General features: G+C 42.4%; 1 protein-coding gene across 6 annotated transcripts in view; it reads right to left on the bottom strand.

The window, feature by feature from the left end:
* The window catches only part of prr7 (proline rich 7 (synaptic)), a 30,449-nt gene extending 9,596 nt beyond the window's left edge, over window positions 1-20,853 (bottom strand). The window contains exons 1-3 of one of the 6 annotated variants that reach the window (XM_076889433.1): window positions 20,622-20,853; window positions 18,599-18,724; window positions 2,118-3,533 (exon numbers count right to left, since the gene is read on the bottom strand). In XM_076889433.1, coding sequence (XP_076745548.1) covers window positions 2,118-2,466 — 349 coding nt within the window. In that variant the 5' untranslated portion in view covers window positions 2,467-3,533; window positions 18,599-18,724; window positions 20,622-20,853. The other 5 variants (XM_014413613.4, XM_076889434.1, XM_004556838.5 and 2 more) reach the window with 5 other exon arrangements.

Below are 20,853 nucleotides of genomic sequence, written 5' to 3'. Positions count from 1 at the left end.
CACACAACCATGACGCCAAAATAAAAAAAATAATTTTAAAAATATTCAATTTAACTGGAAGTTAAATTCACATCTTCGAGAGAAAACCTGGGAAGCAACCACAGGGAGAACAGGGAACACTTTTAGCCTTTTTTTCATCTCTTGGATCTGCATGATGTCACAGAGTGAATAGTCCTTGTATGGTTATGTCAGGCACAGAAGCCACACCCCTTTGCTGTTCTAAATTTCTGCTTATGACGGGCATAAGCAAATTTTTTTTAATTTTTTTTTTAGAAAACATGTCAGTGTGAAAACAAAATAATCTGTGGACAACACACCAAAGCTAGCGGTGACGCTTTAACCCCAATGTTAGATTTTGACATCAAGGTCTCAGTTCTTCTTGTCCGCATGCAAACGCAGAAACAGTTTTCTAACATCTTTACCTGCACAGGAGTTTTTAAAGCTCAGTCTTCAGTGGAAACACCCGTGTACGTGTGGATGTAGCCTGCAGAGTATTACTTTGAGCTGCCACTCATGAAATGCTCCTCGGGTACAGCGAGAGGACAGAAATATAAAGCAGCATAACTCACATACTGCAAATGACATGTAGTATGTGGGTTTATTAAGACCTGAGCAACATTTTTCCTGTGCGGGCTTTAATCCGTGCGAGGCAGTTTCATTAAGAACGGGGAGTTTCACAGTCTCGGTGATTACAGTGATTCTTTGTGAAGCTGCACCTCTCGGCCTCTGAGTGTCTCCTCCTTCTAATCACTCTTATTTTATTGTTACTCCGTCACCGCATGGCCTCCGCGGCTGTTGCCTACGCCTCAGCGGCAGCTGTCACCATGACACCATGCGGGGGAACGCAGGCCAGCATGGAGGGAGGGAGGTGGAAGCTAGGAACTAAACTGGGAACTATAAGAAACGCTCCTGCACTTTGCTTCTCTGTCTGCATCGCATCAGTTTTGTCTTTCCTGTTGAGCTGAGCTCAAACAACGAGGCGTAAGTATGAAAAACAGCTTGTAAATACAGATCAAACACGGCGTGACAGGTTTGGTTATTTGCTCAGCAGCAGAGACGAGTTCTGCTTCAGAAAGTGAGTCAAGTTTACAGAAGAGACTAATAAATGCAGGAGGAGGTATTATGAATGCTGAGTGCAGCTCTGCTCTCCGTGGAAACTCTAATAAGCAGTTGTGGATCTGAAGAGCTTGAAGCTGGATTTTTCAGGTTATTCCTGTGAGGACGTCTGATGGCTGAGAGTAAAATGTCTAAATCACGAACACGGTGCATGGGCACGAGCTTGTGGATCGTGAAGCTGCGGCAGGATTACCTCAAGTCCATTTTTGTCTTAAATTTGTACTGCACTTATAAAATGTTCAACACAATATGCTCATTGAACTTCTCATGCTTAGCTCGCTATAACTGCCTTTTCCATACTTCATGCCCCCATTAATTGTGTAATCTATTGCACAAATAACTTTTTGTGCTGTCAGAGTTAATCTCGTTAAAATGACATTAACGCCATAACCGCATTAACGCGGCAAATCTCCGTTAGCGAGTTAACGAGGATCGCTGCGTGCGTGGGGCTGGACGGCGCTAACGCGTTAAGGAGCTAACCGCGCTAACGTGTTGACCCTGTGCAGCCCCACGATTAACGCTGACAGCGCTAAATATTTTCTAAACTTTAATTTCAATGATGTACAATTTAAAATTAGTTCTCATAAATGTGAAGCAAGTTTCTGCTGCAGGTCTCAGTCGCACTGACAGCTTGGCCAGAGTTCATAAAGCTGTGACAGTGTGCGTGGAGAAGTCAGAAGACTGAATTACATCCATGAACTCTTTGTTTAACAGCTGATTAAATACTAGGATGTCACCAAACTCCATATTATTTGTTCGATACCACTGAAAACTACAGAAAAGACCAAGATCACAAACACAGTCAGAGGTTCGGCCGAGCAGGCAGCTGTCAGAGACACACCTCTGTTTGTGGCTGTAAATTAAGGATTTCTAACACGGAGGTTTTATGGCGATCAACTCACTTTTGCTTTAAGTGGCCATTAGAGGAACTGCAGTTTTTGAAACCTGAGGTTGCGTCTTAGCTCGCGAGCGTTTTGTCGCCTGTGAAATAAAATGATTACCTGGCATGCTGACCCAGGTCGCTTGAGGCAATGGATGGGGAACAGGTAGCGGAAGAGGAGGCGACAGAGTCTGAGGAGGGCTGAACTGTGGCGGCTCTCTGGGCAGCTGTGGAGGCTGTTGCGGTGGTGGTGGTGGAGGAGCAGCAGGTGGGTACCCGGCGGGGTGGCAGCTGAGCGGCTCCATCTCTACAGTACGCAGACACTGCTCCCTCAGCCTCTCCTCGCGCCGGCGCTTCAGCCGGCGCTGCAGGAAGCTGCAGAAACAGCAAAGCATGACGACGAGGGCCCAGACCAACCAGAAGCCAGCAAAACAGGCCAGGAAGGTGTAAGTGCCCTGCGACATCACCATGGCGGTGACGGGATGCGCAGCGAGTTCCCCCCAAGACAGGAAGAGAGGATTTCAGATGGGCGGGTTCAGCGGTCGTCTTGAAACTCAGCAGATCACTTTCGTTCAGAAAGACAAAGGAGAGCGACTTAAACACGGGTCGAGTCACAATCCTTCGCCAAACATCAGGTGGCTTCAAGTTTCTTATTTAAATGTTAAAGAAAAGTGTGTCAAGACCCTTCAAGCTCCTGCCTGAAGAAGTTACAAATCACGGGAGGAAAAAAGATTAAAAAAAGAAAAATCCAGTAGAATTCAGTAAAACTGAAGCTTTTCTGAAACACAGCAGTCACATGGCTCAATATTTAGCTGCGCTCGTTACGCTTATAAAAGGCTGGCAGGTGATAAAATCTTCGACAATAAGACGTATAATCGCACACATTAGTGTCCTAATTACATAAGATCACTTGGAGATAAAATAAATCAGAGAAACTTACAGAAGAAAGCAGGCGGAAAATTTAGATTTTTGTTCTGCATCAGCACCAAAGTCATTAAAAAAAGTATAAATAAATCTTTGTGCTTTAAAAAATAAAAATACTGAACATAAACATCAGTAATCAAAACCGTCTTCGTCTCTGTTTGTGAGTCTCCTCCATCCGTCCAGATGTTTCAGATGATAACCCTCTGCTGCCTGAAATACGCCTCATTTAGATGGAAATCTGTGTGGATCCCACACAGTCACACACTGTTATTCCAAATGACTACAGATGAACTCCCCGGTGTTTCCACTGCAGCAAACCTCCATTTAAATTCTCCGAAAGGCTCGAGCAGCCTGCTTTCAATAATCCACCCTCTCAGGAAGCTTCTCCTTCGTTCCTGCTGGAGGATAAAGTTGTAACGGTTCCGTCATTGTCACATTTTGAAGCTGATTCTAGAACTAAACCAAGCGGAGAACCGAGGCAACATCCGGTCAGAAGCACCAAAAAGAAATGTCTTTGTTCACGTGAAGTCAAACAGCTGGCCCCTTCGGGGCCGGGGGTCCTCAGATTTCTTCCCCTTCAGATCACAGCTGGACTCCTCGGCCTCACGCCGCCCTGCAAAGACACACAGGAGGCCTTCGTCAGGACAAAATCAGGCAACATTTTCCACACAGTGAGAACCGAGAGCAGGAAAAACAGCACTGAGGCTGGGCCGTTATAAATGTCAGCTGTTCATGCAGGATATAACACCAACATCGGGGGTCCAAGTATCAGTTTCACACTTCAGAGAAGAAAAGACTTTCACAGAGGTGAGATATGCAGAACGAGACAGGATCACTGGGAGTCGAATAAACACGTCAAATAGAGAATTAATTTATTACTTCAGTGTAAATCAGAAGACTGTAACAGACCTTCAAAAGCACCTCAGCGATAAACATGAAAACAAATGTTTAAATTCTGGTGACTTTCTACATGAGTATTTAAAAAAAATGAGAACGTCACAAATTTAATATTAACACAAAAGTTCATCTGGATTTGGCACACGGTGTAGTGATGGTAAATTCGATTCTTTTTACTGAATCGAGTTTGAATGAGTCACTCGCCAAAGTGAACTGGGTTTTTTGAGTCATTTGAGTCACTGAGTCAGTTGCCCAGAGAGTGCAAAAAAAATGTACATTTTCACTCAAACTTAATTTATTTCTCTTTCGTGTAAATCCTACGGCTAAGATGAGTGATTGAAAAAGAAAAACAACTGTTTTTATAGATCAAAAAAAGAGCAAAAAAAGATTTATTTTATTTATTTTTATTTTATTTGTATTTTCCTCAAATGTGTATTTTTATACATATTTAAATGTCCATTGAGCTGTGAGCCAGGGGGCGGTAATGCGCCTTAACATTGGTTGCCAACCAAGAAGAAGAAGAAGCTGTGAGCCAGGAGTGATATCTTATAATAAATAATAAATATAATATCACTGATTCGTTTATGCTATGATTCAGCACAGGAGGGAGGGGGTGAGTAACTCAGCTAACATGATGCTACTGTGAACCAAGGAGCTATCCGTTCGTTAAGTCTGACGTCACTAGCCGTGTCTGGGTCTAAACTCTGCTGCAGGTCCATATATCAAACGATCACTGTGGCATTACTGAGAGTTGAAAAACTGTCTAAAGTCTTTCATCTTTAATAAAATGATCAGCGTTCTGCTCTACCAGGTGTAACAATTAAGTTTAACATCCAGGCATCCATGAAAACGGAATTTATGACATTTAACGGAGTTAGAAGTTAGCAGGGAGTTAGCTCGCTAGCTTCTATCTAAATACAACATAGCATGTCCTGACTGCGGGGTTTTGGAAACAAATTAAAACGTACAGCTCTGCTATCACTTCCAGCATAAATGAAGACAGAAAACTAAACAGCAGTGACGTTTGTAGGGTTACTGAAGTTTGGCTAGCTGGTATATGATGATGTGCTACGTGACCGCTAGCGACACAGCTATGTTAGCATAATATAAACAAGCTAACTTTTTTCCCACTCGATAAAAGTTAACGTGAGTGTTCTCGGTGGTCAGGAACAAATGTAATCGCATGGCAGGATGCTGTAAAAGGACCAAACTTCAGCCAGGAGAACAACTGAGATAATCCATCCACAATACGAGGTTAGTCATTCATATACTGCTGCATGGGCTGGGCTGTAGCTACATCCTAAGGTTTTAAAAACTGAGCTTAAATAAATGATTAGCGGTAATAAAAGCCGAGGGAGGTCAACAGTGATCACTGACTGTTTTAGGAGCTTTTTGAGATTAAATAGAAGAAAATACAAAACATTAAACATGTTAACAACACAAAAGCCATATTAAACGCAGACTACTTTAGACCCGGAAGTAGGATGCACTCACGTCATCACTTAACGACCGGATAGTCTTGATGTGAGCTTCTACTCAGGGTTTTTTCTTCCAGTTTAGAGCAGAAATGTTTTGTTAAGAAACTGGCTGTTGTTTTTTTCCACACAATTTTAATTTTAAGTTAGATATATTTCTACTAATGAAATTAGCTTGCTAACAGCAACAGGGATGAGTCAGTGAGTCAGTTGGGCTTGTGAATCATGATTCACGAGTCCGTAAAGTGATTCTTGAGTATTGAACGATTCGTTCATGATTCGCACATCACTAACACGGTGTCATATCTAGGGAATAACACTGAGTATATATATCACAAAGAATATATCACAAAATGTGATATATTCTTTAGCGTTAACAGCTGTGACACCCTCACCTGGTTGGTTTCTTTCACAGACCCATTACCTGCCCTGTATGAGAAGCTGTGTGTAAAAAACTGTTTCTACAGGCCTCCAAATCTGCTGCCAGAGATCAATCATCCAGATACTTTAGGAAATTCAAGCATCCATGTTAAACTGAGCTCCACACCTGAGTCTATACGCACAGAGCCACAGTACCAGAAATATACCCTAAAACATCCAAAGGACCTAAAAGCAGATTTGTAGATAATTCAGTGTTAAAATGGCCAATAAAGTAGGACTGTAGGGACCTGAAAGTCTTCCCTCTAGGTTTTTCCAGGATTGTCTTTGATGGTCGATGGGAGGCATTTGACATGGAAATATAACTTAAAAATAACGAGTTTAAACCTTTTTATATAAACATATAAACGCATTACTGTAACTGAGTGATTGGGGTTTCTGTGGATGAACTTCTCTCAGTACACGATTCGTTTTTTTAGAAACTATAATTTTAACAGTTTATGATCTGTTATAGCTCACATTAAAAACTTTATTTTTTCTGTGAAAGCTCCAGCACATCGATCCCACGCTCATTCCTGCAGCTGCTGAAGGTTGCAAACTGAATTCATGATTTTCCCCTCACTGCGATGACAGGAACAAGTAAACATGTCGTTCCCAACAATGATGCAGACACTCCTTTGGACATGTTGTTCCTTCAGACTTCACACTTGGCGAACAGAAGATCCTGTGGTCGACTCCTTTGTCACGTGGTGTGAGCAGAATCATCTGCAGCTCAACGTGGCAAAGACCAAGGAACTGATCGTGGACTTCAGGAAGACCAGGAAACACTTGACCCCTGTTTCAATCCAGGGGGTCAGTGTTGACATTGTGGAGGACTATAAATACCTTGGAGTACACATTGACAATAAACTGGACTGGGCTAAAAACACCACAGCACTTTACAGGAAGGGCCAGAGTCGTCTCTATTTTTTGAGGCGACTGAGGTCCTTCAACATCTGCCAGAAAATGCTGAGGATTTTCTATGAGTCTGTGGTGGCCAGTGCGATCCTCTATGCTGTTGCATGCTGGGGGAGCAGGCTGAGGGTCGCAGATGCCAACAGACTTAATAAACTGATCCGTAAGGCCAGCAATGTTGTGGGGATGGAGCTGGACTCCCTCAAGGTGGTGTCGGAGAGGCGGATGCTGTCCAAGATAAAGACAATGTTGGATAACACCTCCCACCCACTCCATGACATGTTGGTCAGTCACAGGAGCTCGTTCAGTGAGAGACTGAGATTACCGAAAAGCACCACTGAACGACACAGGAAATCATTCCTGCCTGTGGCCATCTCCCTGTACAACGCATCCACTTAACACACTGTTTGCTGCTACAACTACACATGTTTCTTTTCCAACTATTTATTTATAAGTGACTTATGTATGTATGTATGTATATATATATGTATATATTGTACTATTCTTAGTTAGCGTATTGTCTGTCTTGTCTTAATGTTGGTTTAAAATGGAGCACTGTAACAAAAAATAATTTCCCCCAGGGATCAATAAAGTATTCTGATTCTGATCCTGCAGGGCTTCATGTCAACGACCCCGAACAGACAGACAGACGTTAGACGCAGACCTCCATCTGGAGAGATCTGACTCTGCACAACTTTTGTCTCAAGAATCATGCTGACACACAAATTTATACTGAAAAGTGTGATGGTGCTAGGAGAGTACGGCAAGATGGTAGGAATGTAAAACGTTTTACTGTGTTAAGGAAACATTTTTTCAGTAGTGTTACATCAAAAAGGCGAAGGGTCTTTATGAAATGAGGGTAGGATGAAGTCGTTCACGGCTATTTTGGTAACTGGTGCTTTTTTAAGACTGCCTTTTTATTCCCCTTCCTGGTTCATGGTCCCCGCTTCTTGTGGAGGATTTGCTAAGTTTTGATTTTTACCAACTTTTTGGTTTCTTGTGGGGGGTTTTTTCCCGATATACGCTCAGTGTCATCTCTGTTGCTTTCTTTGTCCCCTTCTGTCTACATCCGTGTTGCATCTTCTTCCTTTTGCCCACTTCCTGTTTTAGATCGGTAATGGCTTTTCTTTCTGCATCTCGTGTTTCTGTGTCTCCGAGTAATCAAGTTCTCTCTTTTGTACTTGTCATCCCATCTTACTCCACCTCTTCCCAATCCGGTTGTTCAGTCTGACGTCACTAGCCGTGTCTGGGTCTAAACTCCGCTGCAGGTCCATATATCAAACGATCACTGTGGCATTACTGAGAGTTGAAAAACTGTCTAAAGTCTTTCATCTTTAATAAAATGATCAGCGTTCTGCTCTACCAGGTGTAACAATTGAGTTTAACATCCAGGCATCCATGAAAACGGAATTTATGACATTTAACGGAGTTAGAAGTTAGCAGGGAGTTAGCTCGCTAGCTTCTATCTAAATACAATATAGCATGTCCTGACTGCGGGGTTTTGGAAACAAATTAAAACGTACAGCTCTGTTATCACTTCCAACATAAATGAAGACAGAAAACTAAACAGCAGTGACGTTTGTAGGGTTACTGAAGTTGGGCTAGCTGGTATATAATGATGTGCTACGTGACCGCTAGCGACACAGCTATGTTAGCATAATATAAACAAGCTAACTTTTTTCCCACTCGATAAAAGTTAACGTGAGTGTTCTCGGTGGTCAGGAACAAATGTAATCGCATGGCAGGATGCTGTAAAAGGACCAAACTTCAGCCAGAGAACAACTGAGATAATCCATCCACAATACGAGGTTAGTCATTCATATACTGCTGCATGGGCTGGGCTGTAGTTACATCCTAAGGTTTTAAAAACTGAGCTTAAATAAATGGTTAGCGGTAATAAAAGCTGAGGGAGGTCAGCAGTGATCACTGACTGTTTTAGGAGCTTTTTGAGATTAAATAGAAGAAAATACAAAACATTAAACATGTTAACAACACAAAAGCCATATTAAACGCAGACTACTTTAGACCCGGAAGTAGGATTCGTCGCGTCATCACTGAACAACCGGATTCCTGTTTCTAATTCTAGAAGAAGGACCTGATACGTCTTTTTGTTACCTTTGTTCGATTGTCATTGAATATTTGTTTTAAAGTGTTTTCTTGGATATTTTCAGGGTTAGCTGATGCTCAAGAATCAAAAAGTTCTTGAAGGATCTTCTCATTTATAATAATATCCCTGTAAAGTGGAGTTCTGACGACTCTATGCAATCAGAATGTGGTTTTGTTTTTTAGTTATCTTTGTAGATTTTTCCAAAATGGTCCATTTGATCTTTATCCAACATTCAGAGTTAGAGTTACCACCAATAATTTAGACATTAGAGGGTTTAAAAGGGCATGAGACATCTGAAATTGTTTCCAAAACCTTGCATTGAGAATCTTTTCAAATTATTACCATGCAACATTTTGGGAATGTTTTTTTAAAAGAAGAGTTTATAGTTTATAGGCTTATAGTGTCAGTGAAGTTCAACAAATCCAGGCCTTCATTGCTTTAGCTGGCTCAATAAAACCTAAAACCCCAGTTAAATATAAGGGACGTCATGACTGTGGTTATCAGCTCCCATTTCACTCTACTTCAACACAAAGTTGATCAACTACTCCAATCAGTTACATTATCAGAGGAATGGTGAGAGTGGCGTGTAAAGAATGGAAAATATACCAGTAAAATCAAAAACTGTAGAAAGTTGTTTGTCTGGTGATTTGATCACAAGATCAGGGCAGCTTTCACTCGGCCAACTGTCTACCAATTTAAAGACTTCTAGTAATGGTCAAATTGAGTAGAAAGCACCACACAGGAACCACTCCATCTACCATCCTGTGCTGCTCTTTATTTTTAACATAACAGCTGCGCCTTAAAGCATTAAAACTGCCCCATAGCCTAATAAAGGAGAAATCACTTTGTCCACGTTGTTTGTTGCGAGATCAAAGTGCATTTAACTTTGACTCTCAGGTAACACCTCGCTAATCTGTGTTCTAGCAGCTACAACTGTGTGAAACAGACTTGGCAGCAATTTAGGAGCAAGTTACTTCTTTATGTTTTTAAAAGAAAGAAATCGATGCCATCTGTAAACTGTTGTCTCCACGTGTGCACTGCAGTCATTAACAACAGGATACATTTCAATTTTCTACAGTTAATTTCAAATTTCTGGGATAAGTCTGTAACTTACATTCTTTCCATTATATTATGAAATGTTGTAGTTTTACTCTTGACATCATGTAGTTAGAAGTTAAAGTAAATTTGAGCATTTTAACACGAGAGTCTATGTCTGGATGCACGCTCAATCATTCAGGTCGTTGCATTTACAGCAGGGGTAACGTTTAAGCTCAGCTGACTGCAGCTTTCCCCAACCTTATAAACAATATATACCAGCAGCACTGACTAACAATGGACCGTGAGTATTGATCAGCGGCCACGAGTAGCATTCACAGAGAGTTGGGGAGTGGCTGCAATCACATCATTGTAAGATGGTGAGGCTCCCTGCTCAGTTCAGTGATGGTCTTTCTCTTTTCATGTAACTGGCCTCCTTGACTCGCCCCCCAAACCAGCGTTCCTCCCCGTTCAGCACGTCTACATCCTTATCTTTAATACAGTGCATGCTGGCCTGCAGGTGTAAACAGACTGCAGAGTCCTGGCCTGACAAGGTGGTTTTCCTATGTTGTGCCATCTACCTTTGGGCAGACCAATATTTAGCTCGGGGTGGGGGGATTGATGTAATGTTGTGAAAAAAATGCATGTCAGCTGTTTGATACTCCTGACAGAGGGATCAGGAGAGGTTTTCGCTTAGGCAGCAGTTTGCCCGTCTCTCCGGGATTGCCTGGAGCTTTCTTTAGGCGCCTTCCCAGCTTTGACAAATGTCCGGCTGAGATAACTACATTTACTCTGGGTCTTTTTGATATGATGATCTGCTCCCCTGTGTCTCTGTTGTAGCATCCTGATAACACCCAATTTGTGCTGCACTGGAGGAAGCGAGTCAAACCTTAAATATGTTCCATTTATGCTGGTTTACACATTACTGATGGAAATGTCACAATCTAAGAAAGCCAGCCTGTCATTTCTCATTTCCTCCCTGATCAACTATAAGTGTTTGCTCAAATGACCAGAATCAACTTTCTGGGAGAGTCCAGGGGGCCTGACTCACTTTTGTGTGGACATTCAAGGACCTGCAGATTGTTTTTCTTTCTTTTTTTAAACAACTGTAAATGTTTATTATGTCTTATGTCGCTCAACGTGTTTTATTGTTGTGTTTTTGTGGTTGTTGTACTTGAGAAAGACAACAGAAAAGAATTATGCAGTCATAAAGCGATTCTCAGGGACTTCTTCTTTCTCTCCAGTCAGAACGACTCCTGTGTGAATTCCTCTCACTTTGAAATACACTCAGCAGTCGGGATTACCTCATGAGTCTAGCTAAAGTGAAAAACATTCCCTACAATTATAAAACATTTCTGACTTTGTCATGCTGCATGAAAAAAAATCTAAATGAGCTAAAGGTTGAGGGCTGTGTTTTCTTCTCTGAATCGGACACTTGTGCTAGATTACCGTTTCATTTAAGCCATGTATTTTCCCTCCATCCTACAGCACCTTTGGGAGTCACACCCTTGTGTCTGTTGCAATTTAATACTGTTCAGTAGTGGTGATTCATCAGCTGAGGGCTCGGTGAGGTCGCACAGCCACTGATATTTCAATCTGCTGTGAGCGCTGATATGGTAGGAAGGCTTTGTTTACTCCCCACGCTTCCTGCCTGTCCGACACAGTCATCAAAGGGAAGCGATACACACTTGGACCTCCACCTCTACACCTACAACAATACACATAACACTCGCTCTATTTTTATTTGCTCTTCCTTTTGTCTTTTAATGGCTCTCACTCGAACCACAATCTGAGATGAGGCTGATCTCCGGGAGCTGAGAGGCAGTAGTAAAAGCACCTCTTTAAAGAGATGTTTCCAGATAATACGTTCTAATTGTGCTTTTATCTGCAAAGCTGTTACAACCTCGACGAGACAACTTGAGCGCACCATCAAAGCCGAGCAAATCAAAGTGCTTCACAGAGCGAGGGAAAAGAAAGCAGGTCATTAGATATTTCATTTTCCATCACGGTCGAGGTTTGGTAACCGCACATGCGCGGCCTTTCTGTGGTGCAATTTAAGTAGAGCCTGATGGATATCTGATTTAAAACACTGATATCGATATTTGGTGATTTAGATATTCACTATATTGTCTGTTTTTTTTCCTCAGACGCATGAAAATAAAAACACTTGTTATTTGTAGTTATTTCTGAGTAGTTTATTGGTTCAACCAGTTGTGGATTTCTCGTTTACGCTTTGCCCGACTGCTCAGGTCAGTTACTCTTTTAGCTCCAAAACATACGATATTAACAGGGAAGTGGGAGAGTGCGCTGCTAGTTAATAAACTACACAATATCAACACTAACTATGGTGGAAGGGTGATGCTCATATCTGCAATTTTTACATTTCCATTAAACAGCTCTTATAAATGCTGATGCTGTTATTGGCCAGTATATCAGCCCCAGCTCTAACTTTAAGTCATATCATGAAAATTAAACATTTTAGGAATAACAGTAACAAAAAAAATATCAGTGGTTTTAACCACATTTTTTAAAATGATACATTTATTATTTCTCATAAATAAAATAATTTTACAAAGTAATCTCAATTTGTGTGTAAGACCTTGGGCAGATTTATTAATTCATTATATCAGCTAATGGCACATGGCATAAAGTCACATGTCTTAGTAATCACACTTTCCCTCTGATAAACACATTGATTATATTCTCTCATTGTATCAGAGTTTATTCACCACCTACAACAATGTTAGATCCACGTCAAACAAAATGCACTAATACTAACAGCAGCTAATAGAGGCTAACAGAGGCTAACAGAGACTAACAGCAGCTAACAGAGGCTAGTAGCAGCTAACAGCGGCTAACAGAGACTAACAGCAGCTAACAGAGGCTAACAGCAGCTAACAGAGACTAACAGCAGCTAACAGAGACTAACAGCAGCTAACAGAGGCTAGTAGCAGTGAACAGGCATGAGTGTCACTGACTCATCGACTCGTATCAGACTTTCATGAAGTTTGATAGCCTTCTCTAAAACAAACAGGAGTTGACACCTGGCTGATGTAAACAGTGGACTAACAGCCTACATTCACTACAGATAAACTGCGGCCATAGTTGATTGTCCTTCATTAGCCACTGTAGGATGATACACTTGAATTGGGGAGTAAGAAAACAGAACAATGACACTAATACTAGCTCTGTTTGTACACCAAGCACACTTGATGACAGAGCTCAGAGCCAGCAGCAGCTTGTCTAACATGCTAATGTCCCATAAAGACCACAGGTTTATCCATAATGTGCATGTCCAAACAACCAGCTGCGAGCTTCTCACATTGACAAACTCTAGCAATTGTTAAAAGGAGACGGACACTCCCTGGAGAATGCCTACCTCATACGGGTATCAGTGGCCCAGCAATCAAGCGCCATTAATTCTGCTTCCAGAGACAATAGCAAACTGTGGCAGTCGTATAATAATATATTCAAACGGGCATTAGAGAAGCTTTACAGCTTGAGATAAAAAGAGGCAGATCGCATTAGGTATGTTTCAATTGATATCTCTTTTTTTAGATTTCACTGCCTACCCTGACAAAACACTAATGAAAAACAGTTATGAAATACCTACGGATGCTGTAACTAAAGGTTTGCACTTCCTCAGAGGTCACAAGCTGCTCTAAATTCTTAGCCGTCTATCAAAACCAGCTATGTAAACTTCAATAAGGGTTTAAAAGTGCAAACTCATAATTGTACTACAAGCAGTCTGTTTGAGAATAGTCAAAGCCAAAAAAGCTCTTGTTGGCAATTTCAGCAGCTGAAGGCTTTCCAGGAGTTTTTCTAGCTTCTGGAGCTGGAAACCTTTCCTGGAAAACTGCAGCTGAGGCATGTGAGCATCCCACATCAGTTTAAACCACTTTAGCTACTTCATAGCTGGAAAGATTTTAAACCACATCCCCCAACATGAACAACACAAAACAATCCTGATCTGCATCTGCAAATACTGCCATCATCACTTCACTCTGCAAGCACACCTTTCTGCATCACTGTGCCTGTCTTTAATTCAATCTTTCACCATTTATATAGCACAACAGTCACCTCAAAGTGCTTTATATTGTAAAGTAAAGACCTTTCAATTACACAGAAACAACCTGAACATTTAGACAGTCCCCTGTGAGCAAACCCTTGGTGACAGTGGGAAAGAAAAACTCCCTGTTAACAGGAAGAAACCTCTGGCAAAACCAGTCTCTGGGATGGGCAGCCATCTGCTGCAACCGGATGGGTCTGAAGGGAGAGAGACAGGAAAAATCCTTGGAAATCTTAACAGTGAGACAACACTGCCACCAACAGGTCAGACTTTAAATTACCAAACTCATTGAGCAATTTTTTAAAATCGGAAAGAGAAAAACTAAGGCTGCAAGTATCCTGTCATCATCTATTTTCCAAAACTGCACAAAACCTATCCAGGTGAAAATCATGTTGGAGAGCTGGAGCAAGGACAAAAGTAAAGATCTGCCACATTTGGTGTGGTTTTGAATCAGACCAACGTCCAACAATGTGAAGAAACAGGTCACCAGCACATCTGGCTATTGCTTGTCACTAATGTATGTTGCAAGCAACTCTTAATTCCTCGAGTCATAAAATGCATGAAGGCATTCAACACATGAACACAGAAAGACTCTGAAACATTCACAAGTTCATTTCTACGCTGTGACGACCCACTGCACCCTGCCTTCCTTTTGGCTCACGTGTGTCTTGTTTGCAGGCGTTGGAGAGGCGGAGTTCCCGTTTACAATCAGTGACACTGGCAACATCTGGGCCAGTGAGCCGGGACTCTATATAAAAAGCCTTTACCGTAGGTTGGACTCTGGCTGCGTTAGGTTTTTGCTTTTGACACTATTACATGTTTCACACACACTACTGATGGTACTGATTACACACATCACTGTTTGTTTTTGACAGTAGGGTTTCTTTTCTGTTTCACTTGCTTTAAAAGAATAAAGCAGCTTGGGATACATTCCTAACCATGTCTGGGGTTTTCTTTGTCATGACCGTACGGCCCAGTTCGTGACAATGCTCTAAAAGCAACATCTAAATTTGGCAAAATCATATCTGGTCTAGTTTTAGAAATGAAAGTGATCATGTGCGATTACAAATAAAAGAAAAAAAAACCTTCAGGTATCCTGTTAAGATGGAAAATTCCTCCCAGCATGTATTTCCAGCTTTAAGATTTCCAGCTCGGGTTGATCTCTGTCAGGATTTAGTGTTTCTGCTTCAGCAGGTCACGCCGTCTCCTCTCAAAGCAACACATCTGTCGTCACTTTTCACTCAAAAGTCCCTCATGATCACCGGATCCACATGCTGAGGGTGTCGGATAAAATCTTAAGACCTTTTTCCTGGAAACGAGCGGTTTTTCCTGCTGGTGTCCTTTAAAAGTCTGCAGCACTCTCATTTCTCAAAGGTCACTGAGAGAATGTGGCTGAAAGGACAAATGAAATCGTGACTATGAGGTGAACATTTTCTGCTTCATGCCTGTTTTAGAGACATTTTCTGACTTTTTTTTTTTTTTTACCTAAAATTTGTCCTACAATTTGTGTAAGCAAGTAAACAGAGCTGTTTATTGCTGTTTCATGCACTACAGATCACCACTATCAAATCTGAATATCTCAGCAGGGTTAAAGGGCACTTATCTGCTTTTCCTTATTTCCTGTCATACAGAAACTGTTGATTTCAAATAAAGTAATCCCTGCGAGCCAAAAGCACAGACTGCTCACTGACCTGCTCTTCGATCTGCATGATGTCATAGAGTGGGGCTTTCCCTAAGATCACTTTAGGTACAGAAGCCCCACCCCCTTTTAAAACATTCTGTTTATGAAGAACAGCGAATTACGAGTAAGTTGTATTTAAGGGGGAGGAGCTAAAACAGCTTGCTTCAGACAGAGGGATGATTATTTTGAGCTTTCAACCATAATAAGCTATTCTAGGAGAGCCCAAGAATAAAAGCACTGAGGTGTGAGCAGAGTAAGTCCACTGAAACAAAAAAGGCCTGTTTTTGGTTTTTTGGGGCCATAAACCAGCTGAGTCACTTCTAAGGACCAGCCTGAGGATAAAGGTCTGAGTCACGACTGAGGCTGCAGAGCAGCTTCACCTGCAGATGCTTCACATGCTCACTGAATACAAAACAATCCGACGTCACATACTAAACACGGCGATGGGGTACTTTACGTCTCTGCAGCTCCACAGGTGTGTCCAATCAGGCCTAATGTTGCCCTCGTCTCGGCCTCAGCAGCAGGTTCCTGAGCTCCTCGGTCGGATAAGAAGGTCTCTGCCGTATTCTGTTCGACGCCTTCTTGCTGTTTGTTGTGCAGAGGAGCTGCACGTTGAAACCGATTTAAATGAGCGCCGATTTGAAGCCCCTCAGCTCTGCTTTGATCCCGTCTCACCGGTTTTGTGTCCATAATGAAGCAAACTGCACATACCGATGAGTGTCAGCTCGATGCATTTGTACTTCAAAAGGCCTGGCTCAAAACGACGTGAAACACATTAGTAAAGGTGCAAGTTTCCATTCGGCTCATTTTATCCAGAGGCAGCAGAAGGACAACAACACAAGGTCGAGACTTTATCGTGTTAGAGAGGAAGCTTGTTGGGAGGAATGACTCTGTGCAGTCAGTGAATGCAATCAAGTCCAGAAATGAGAAGTTGCCTCTTACAATAATGCAAACAAATTCATCTCAATACCATCAAATTTAGAAACATCCAGAGTAAAAATGAGTCCAAACATTTATACCTCTAGGCTGAGCTGTTGTAAAGAATTATCAGGCTGCTCCCTGAAAAGCCTCAAGTTGATCCAAAATGCTGCAGCAGAGTACTGATGGGGCCTAACTAGCTTCTCTTTAATTAAATCCTGAATTTAATTCTAAATCCTTCTCCTGACAAGTCTGGGACAAGCAGCCCGTGTCTGTCTTAAAGACCTCACAGTAGCTTATCCCCCTAACAGATCACTGCTTTCTCTGATTTATTTTGGATTTCTGGGGTTGCTAAAAGTAGAATGGGAGGCAGAGCCTTCAGCTTCAGGTCGCTGTGTGGAAGCAGCTCCCAGTCTGGGTTCAGCAGACAGAGACACCCTCGTTACTGTTCACACTACGATTGAAGCTTTCCTTTTAGGTCGGGCTGGATCAGGTGACCCGGAGCCCTGCTGCTATTGGCTCAGGGTGCTGGTTGTTTAGTTTGTGTTTTTTTTTCTGTCTCCCTGACTCCACCCCCGATGGGTGCCTCTCCCTGATCCTGCTTCTATTATTGTCCTCTTCCTGTTAAAAAAGACTTCTTCCTCCCCAGAGTCTCCAAGTGCTTCCTCAGAGTGGACCACCTGATTGTTTTCTCTCTGATACTGACTGTTCATTTGATCTGTCACTACATGAATTCAACTGAACTGAATTAAACTTCAGAGTAAAGCCAATAATAAAGCAAATAATAAAGCAGAGTTTGTTTCTGATCGTTGCTCCCCTCAAACTGTGAGCGAGCAGAGCTGGTGTCTCAGTCACACCTGTTACCTCTGGTTATAAACACAACAACTGTGGCAAAGTCCAAATTTATATACAGTCTGTGGTGTTGAGACCAAGAGAAATGTCAGTGAAAGTCATTTAAACAGTGCAGTAATAATATCATGTCTATCATGACAGTCCTACTACAACAAAGCTGGTCAGTAAATATCAGCACTGAGTCCACTCAGCTGCTGAAAGGTTCCTGCCCTGTGATCAACGCTTTATTGTTTCTCAATAAACTGAGGGAAACTAAATGCATACCAACTTACAAATCTAATTCTTCTTCTTCATTCAAGTGTTCGTCCATCAGTCGCTGCTCAAGCTTCACTTTCAGCTCTCTGCACTGGAATTTATTCCCCGATAATGGACACATCTGACGTCAGTCTGGGTCATTTATAGCACAGCTACAGCACCAGGAAGGGCTCTGTGGATGTAGCCCAGGTGTCACAACACACCTGAAGTTTGGCCAAATAAATCTTCACAATCGTTTATTCATCTGCTTATAAATCACTGCACCCACGTGACCTCTAGGGCCCCTAAATTGGACCTTCCTCTCAAACAGAGGACACGTTTTACGGCAGCAGGTGTAGGTGTCAGTAAGTAACTGCACCTGCTTCTTCTTGGCCACTTTTGGCGTTTATGACTCACTTTGCGCACTCCAAAGTGTTCAGTGGGCCAGATGTGTTCCAGCTGTCACCCCTGACATCGAGGCCGTGTTAGGTGGAGCTGCGGCTGATCCGAAGCAGTCCACACTCAGAGCTACCTGTGCGTCAGGTGCAACCATGTGTCGCTAAAGAGGCTCAGAGCGCGCAGCTGGCGCTAAAAGTGCGCGGGAAAGTGTTTGTTTTGTGTTTAGTGACTCTGCGTTAAGCGGAGTCGTGTCTGTGAAATCGTCCCCAAAACGCGCTGATCGGTTTCCACATTACGCAACCGCTCAGACGCACTGCTGCTCTCCAAAGGTCTCTCCTTTAATTCCCCAGCAGCAGGAGGGACCTTTGCAGAGCAGCTCCGAGGAGCACCGATGCCAAAAACACGGGAGTGTCTGCGCACAGACACGCCAGGATAACGTGACAGCGCAGGTAACAACTCCACGTTATCGAAAAAAACAAACTCACCTTTAATTCCTGCGCTGGTTCCGACGGGCTCCGCTCACTGAGCCATTCAACTTAGAGTCCACAATTTAAAAACCAAAAAGGTAAACACAGTTTCTCCTCGGTAAAGATGGGAGCTCCTCTCTCCTCTGCCTCCTCCCGGCAGCGCTGCGCGTCGTGTTTTGGACGTCAGGCTGATAAAAAAAAGAGGTTTTCACCTTGACAGCCTGGCTCCTCCCTCTTCCTCTCTCTCCCTCTGTCTCTCCTTCACTCAGTCCCTCCCCTCCTCTCCATCAGCGGAGCAGCAGCAGGAGTGTTTCGTGACTCTCGGCCCAGCAGTCTGTCTGAATGATGAGAATACAAATCAAGCTGCCGGGTTTTTCCAAGGACGCACGAACTGGCAAAGGAAGACAGAAGGAGGAAAGGAAGGAAGGAAGGAAGGAAGGCAGAGAGGCGTAAAGCGATGAGAGATGTTTCCATGTCAGACAGTTTAAACTGGGTGGATTTTACTGCTGTGGGGATTTCTGAGGAAGTCTTCCTCACTGCACCTGAGATCCAGCTGGAGGAGTGGAAGCAAATAAAACACAAGCTGCTTAAAATAAGTTCAAGTTCCTCACAGCATGCCACGGAGCCAGACTGATATATCAGCAGATATATGCAACATATATCTGCTGATATAATAGCTGATAACTATATTAAAACTAAACATGTGAAAGAGAAACACCCTTCAACCAGTGCGAGGGTTGTTGTTGCATAGTTTGTCCACCAGGTGGACAAATAACAGGTGTTTGCTGCCCCAAATATGAAAACCAGCTGATCTGAGCAGAGTCTGAGAAAGAAAGCATATTTCTCTCATGCTGGCTTATGAGAGAAATATTATACAGCGACTCGAGGAGACTGCTGTTGCTATATCATCCATCCATCCATCCATCCATCCATTCGCTTCTGCTTATCCTTTTCAGGGTCGCGGGGTGCTGGAGCCTAACCCAGCTGTCATAGGGTGAGAGGCGGGGTACACCCTGGACAGGTCGCCAGTCTGTGGCAGGGCCAACACACAGGGACAGACAACCATTCGCGCTCACATTCAGTCCCGCATTCACACCTATGGGCAATTTACATTTTTTAATTAACCTATCCCCACATATTAGTAAAACTAAATGTAAACTGAATTGAGTCAGGCTGAGCGTGATCTACAACTTATTTTGACATTGAAACTAAATTTCTTTTAAACTGCACTATCATGTTATCTGAGCGAGAAGTCGTAAATAACGGCACATAAAAAATGTTAAGGAAATCTGTTCATGTTTCATGTGTATGAAAGAAAAAATATCGGCTGATATATCGGATAGCTAAATCACCAAATATCGGTATTAGTCTGAAAAATCCTATGCCGAGGCTCTAGCACACAGTGCATGATGAACCACAGGCTTTGAATAAAAGATGAATTAAAATAAGACGTCAGGTGTCCTACCTGTGCATTGCCAGCCATTTCATCTTGTTTATTCTAGCCAGTGGTAGCTAACGCCATTGCCCTTTCTCATTTGTTAGCTACGTCACTTAGCAAGAGGTAATAAGGTCAGCTAATCCGTCCTAACTATTAGGGGCTGATGCTAACTTAGCTAATGATCTAATTTGAAAGGTTACATCACAAACTAACCCTCTCTGCAGCGTATAACTAGCAAGCTAACCATAGCTTCCTTGCTAATATTATTGCTAGCAAACTCATACCTAAGTGAAATGTTAACTGGCTAGCTTGCCAAAAAATAACTCACCAGATAACATGATCCAACATTTATTTATAATGTCAAACTGATGGATAATCAAACAGTTTTTATTTTAGCCATCAGTAAGTCATGTAAGTACAGTTGTATGGCTAACATAACTTCTGTAGCAACAGTGAACACGGAGACAGTTAGCCAGCTAGCTGTAACTCAGCTACACAAGGTGTACCTGATAAGCTTTGTCATTACATCAAGGTAGCATAAAGTCTGATTTACTACAAACAAGGCTGTTTCAAAGTAACGTGTTATGGGAAATGTAGTCCCCAGTGTTTCTGAGGCTTGCATTTTCAAAGCAGTCTCCTGTGAGCTGAGCAGTAACTTACATTAACTCAGTTGTGGTTTCCTGCTTTTAATATTTAACACGATGCTACAAACCAGTGAGTTCGTATCAGGTGACTGTTTAACACACCTGCACCTCCTGAACATTAAATATTTACACTGTCATTAGTGGTAAACTTACCTGTAAGGCATCAGTGTGCCGTCCGAGTCCATATATAAAAGGCTCTGCATCAGTGGTCAGATTTCAGGGGCTGAGCTCAGACTACCTGCAGCTCATTTGACTTTCAAACTTCTTCATTACACTAGATTCAAATCACATATAGCATGCTGCATCTCTAGTTAAAAATTTCCAGCTTCTGAGAAAGTGTTTTGTGCTAGTTTTCCTGCTGAACAACGAGCTTTCCTTATTTCCT

The sequence above is a fragment of the Maylandia zebra genome, linkage group LG10 (assembly GCF_041146795.1).
Source record: "Maylandia zebra isolate NMK-2024a linkage group LG10, Mzebra_GT3a, whole genome shotgun sequence".
Classification (NCBI taxonomy): Eukaryota; Metazoa; Chordata; class Actinopteri; order Cichliformes; family Cichlidae; genus Maylandia; species Maylandia zebra.
The sequence above is the reverse complement of the archived record's forward strand: the minus strand, read 5'-3'. Positions and strand labels throughout refer to the sequence as shown.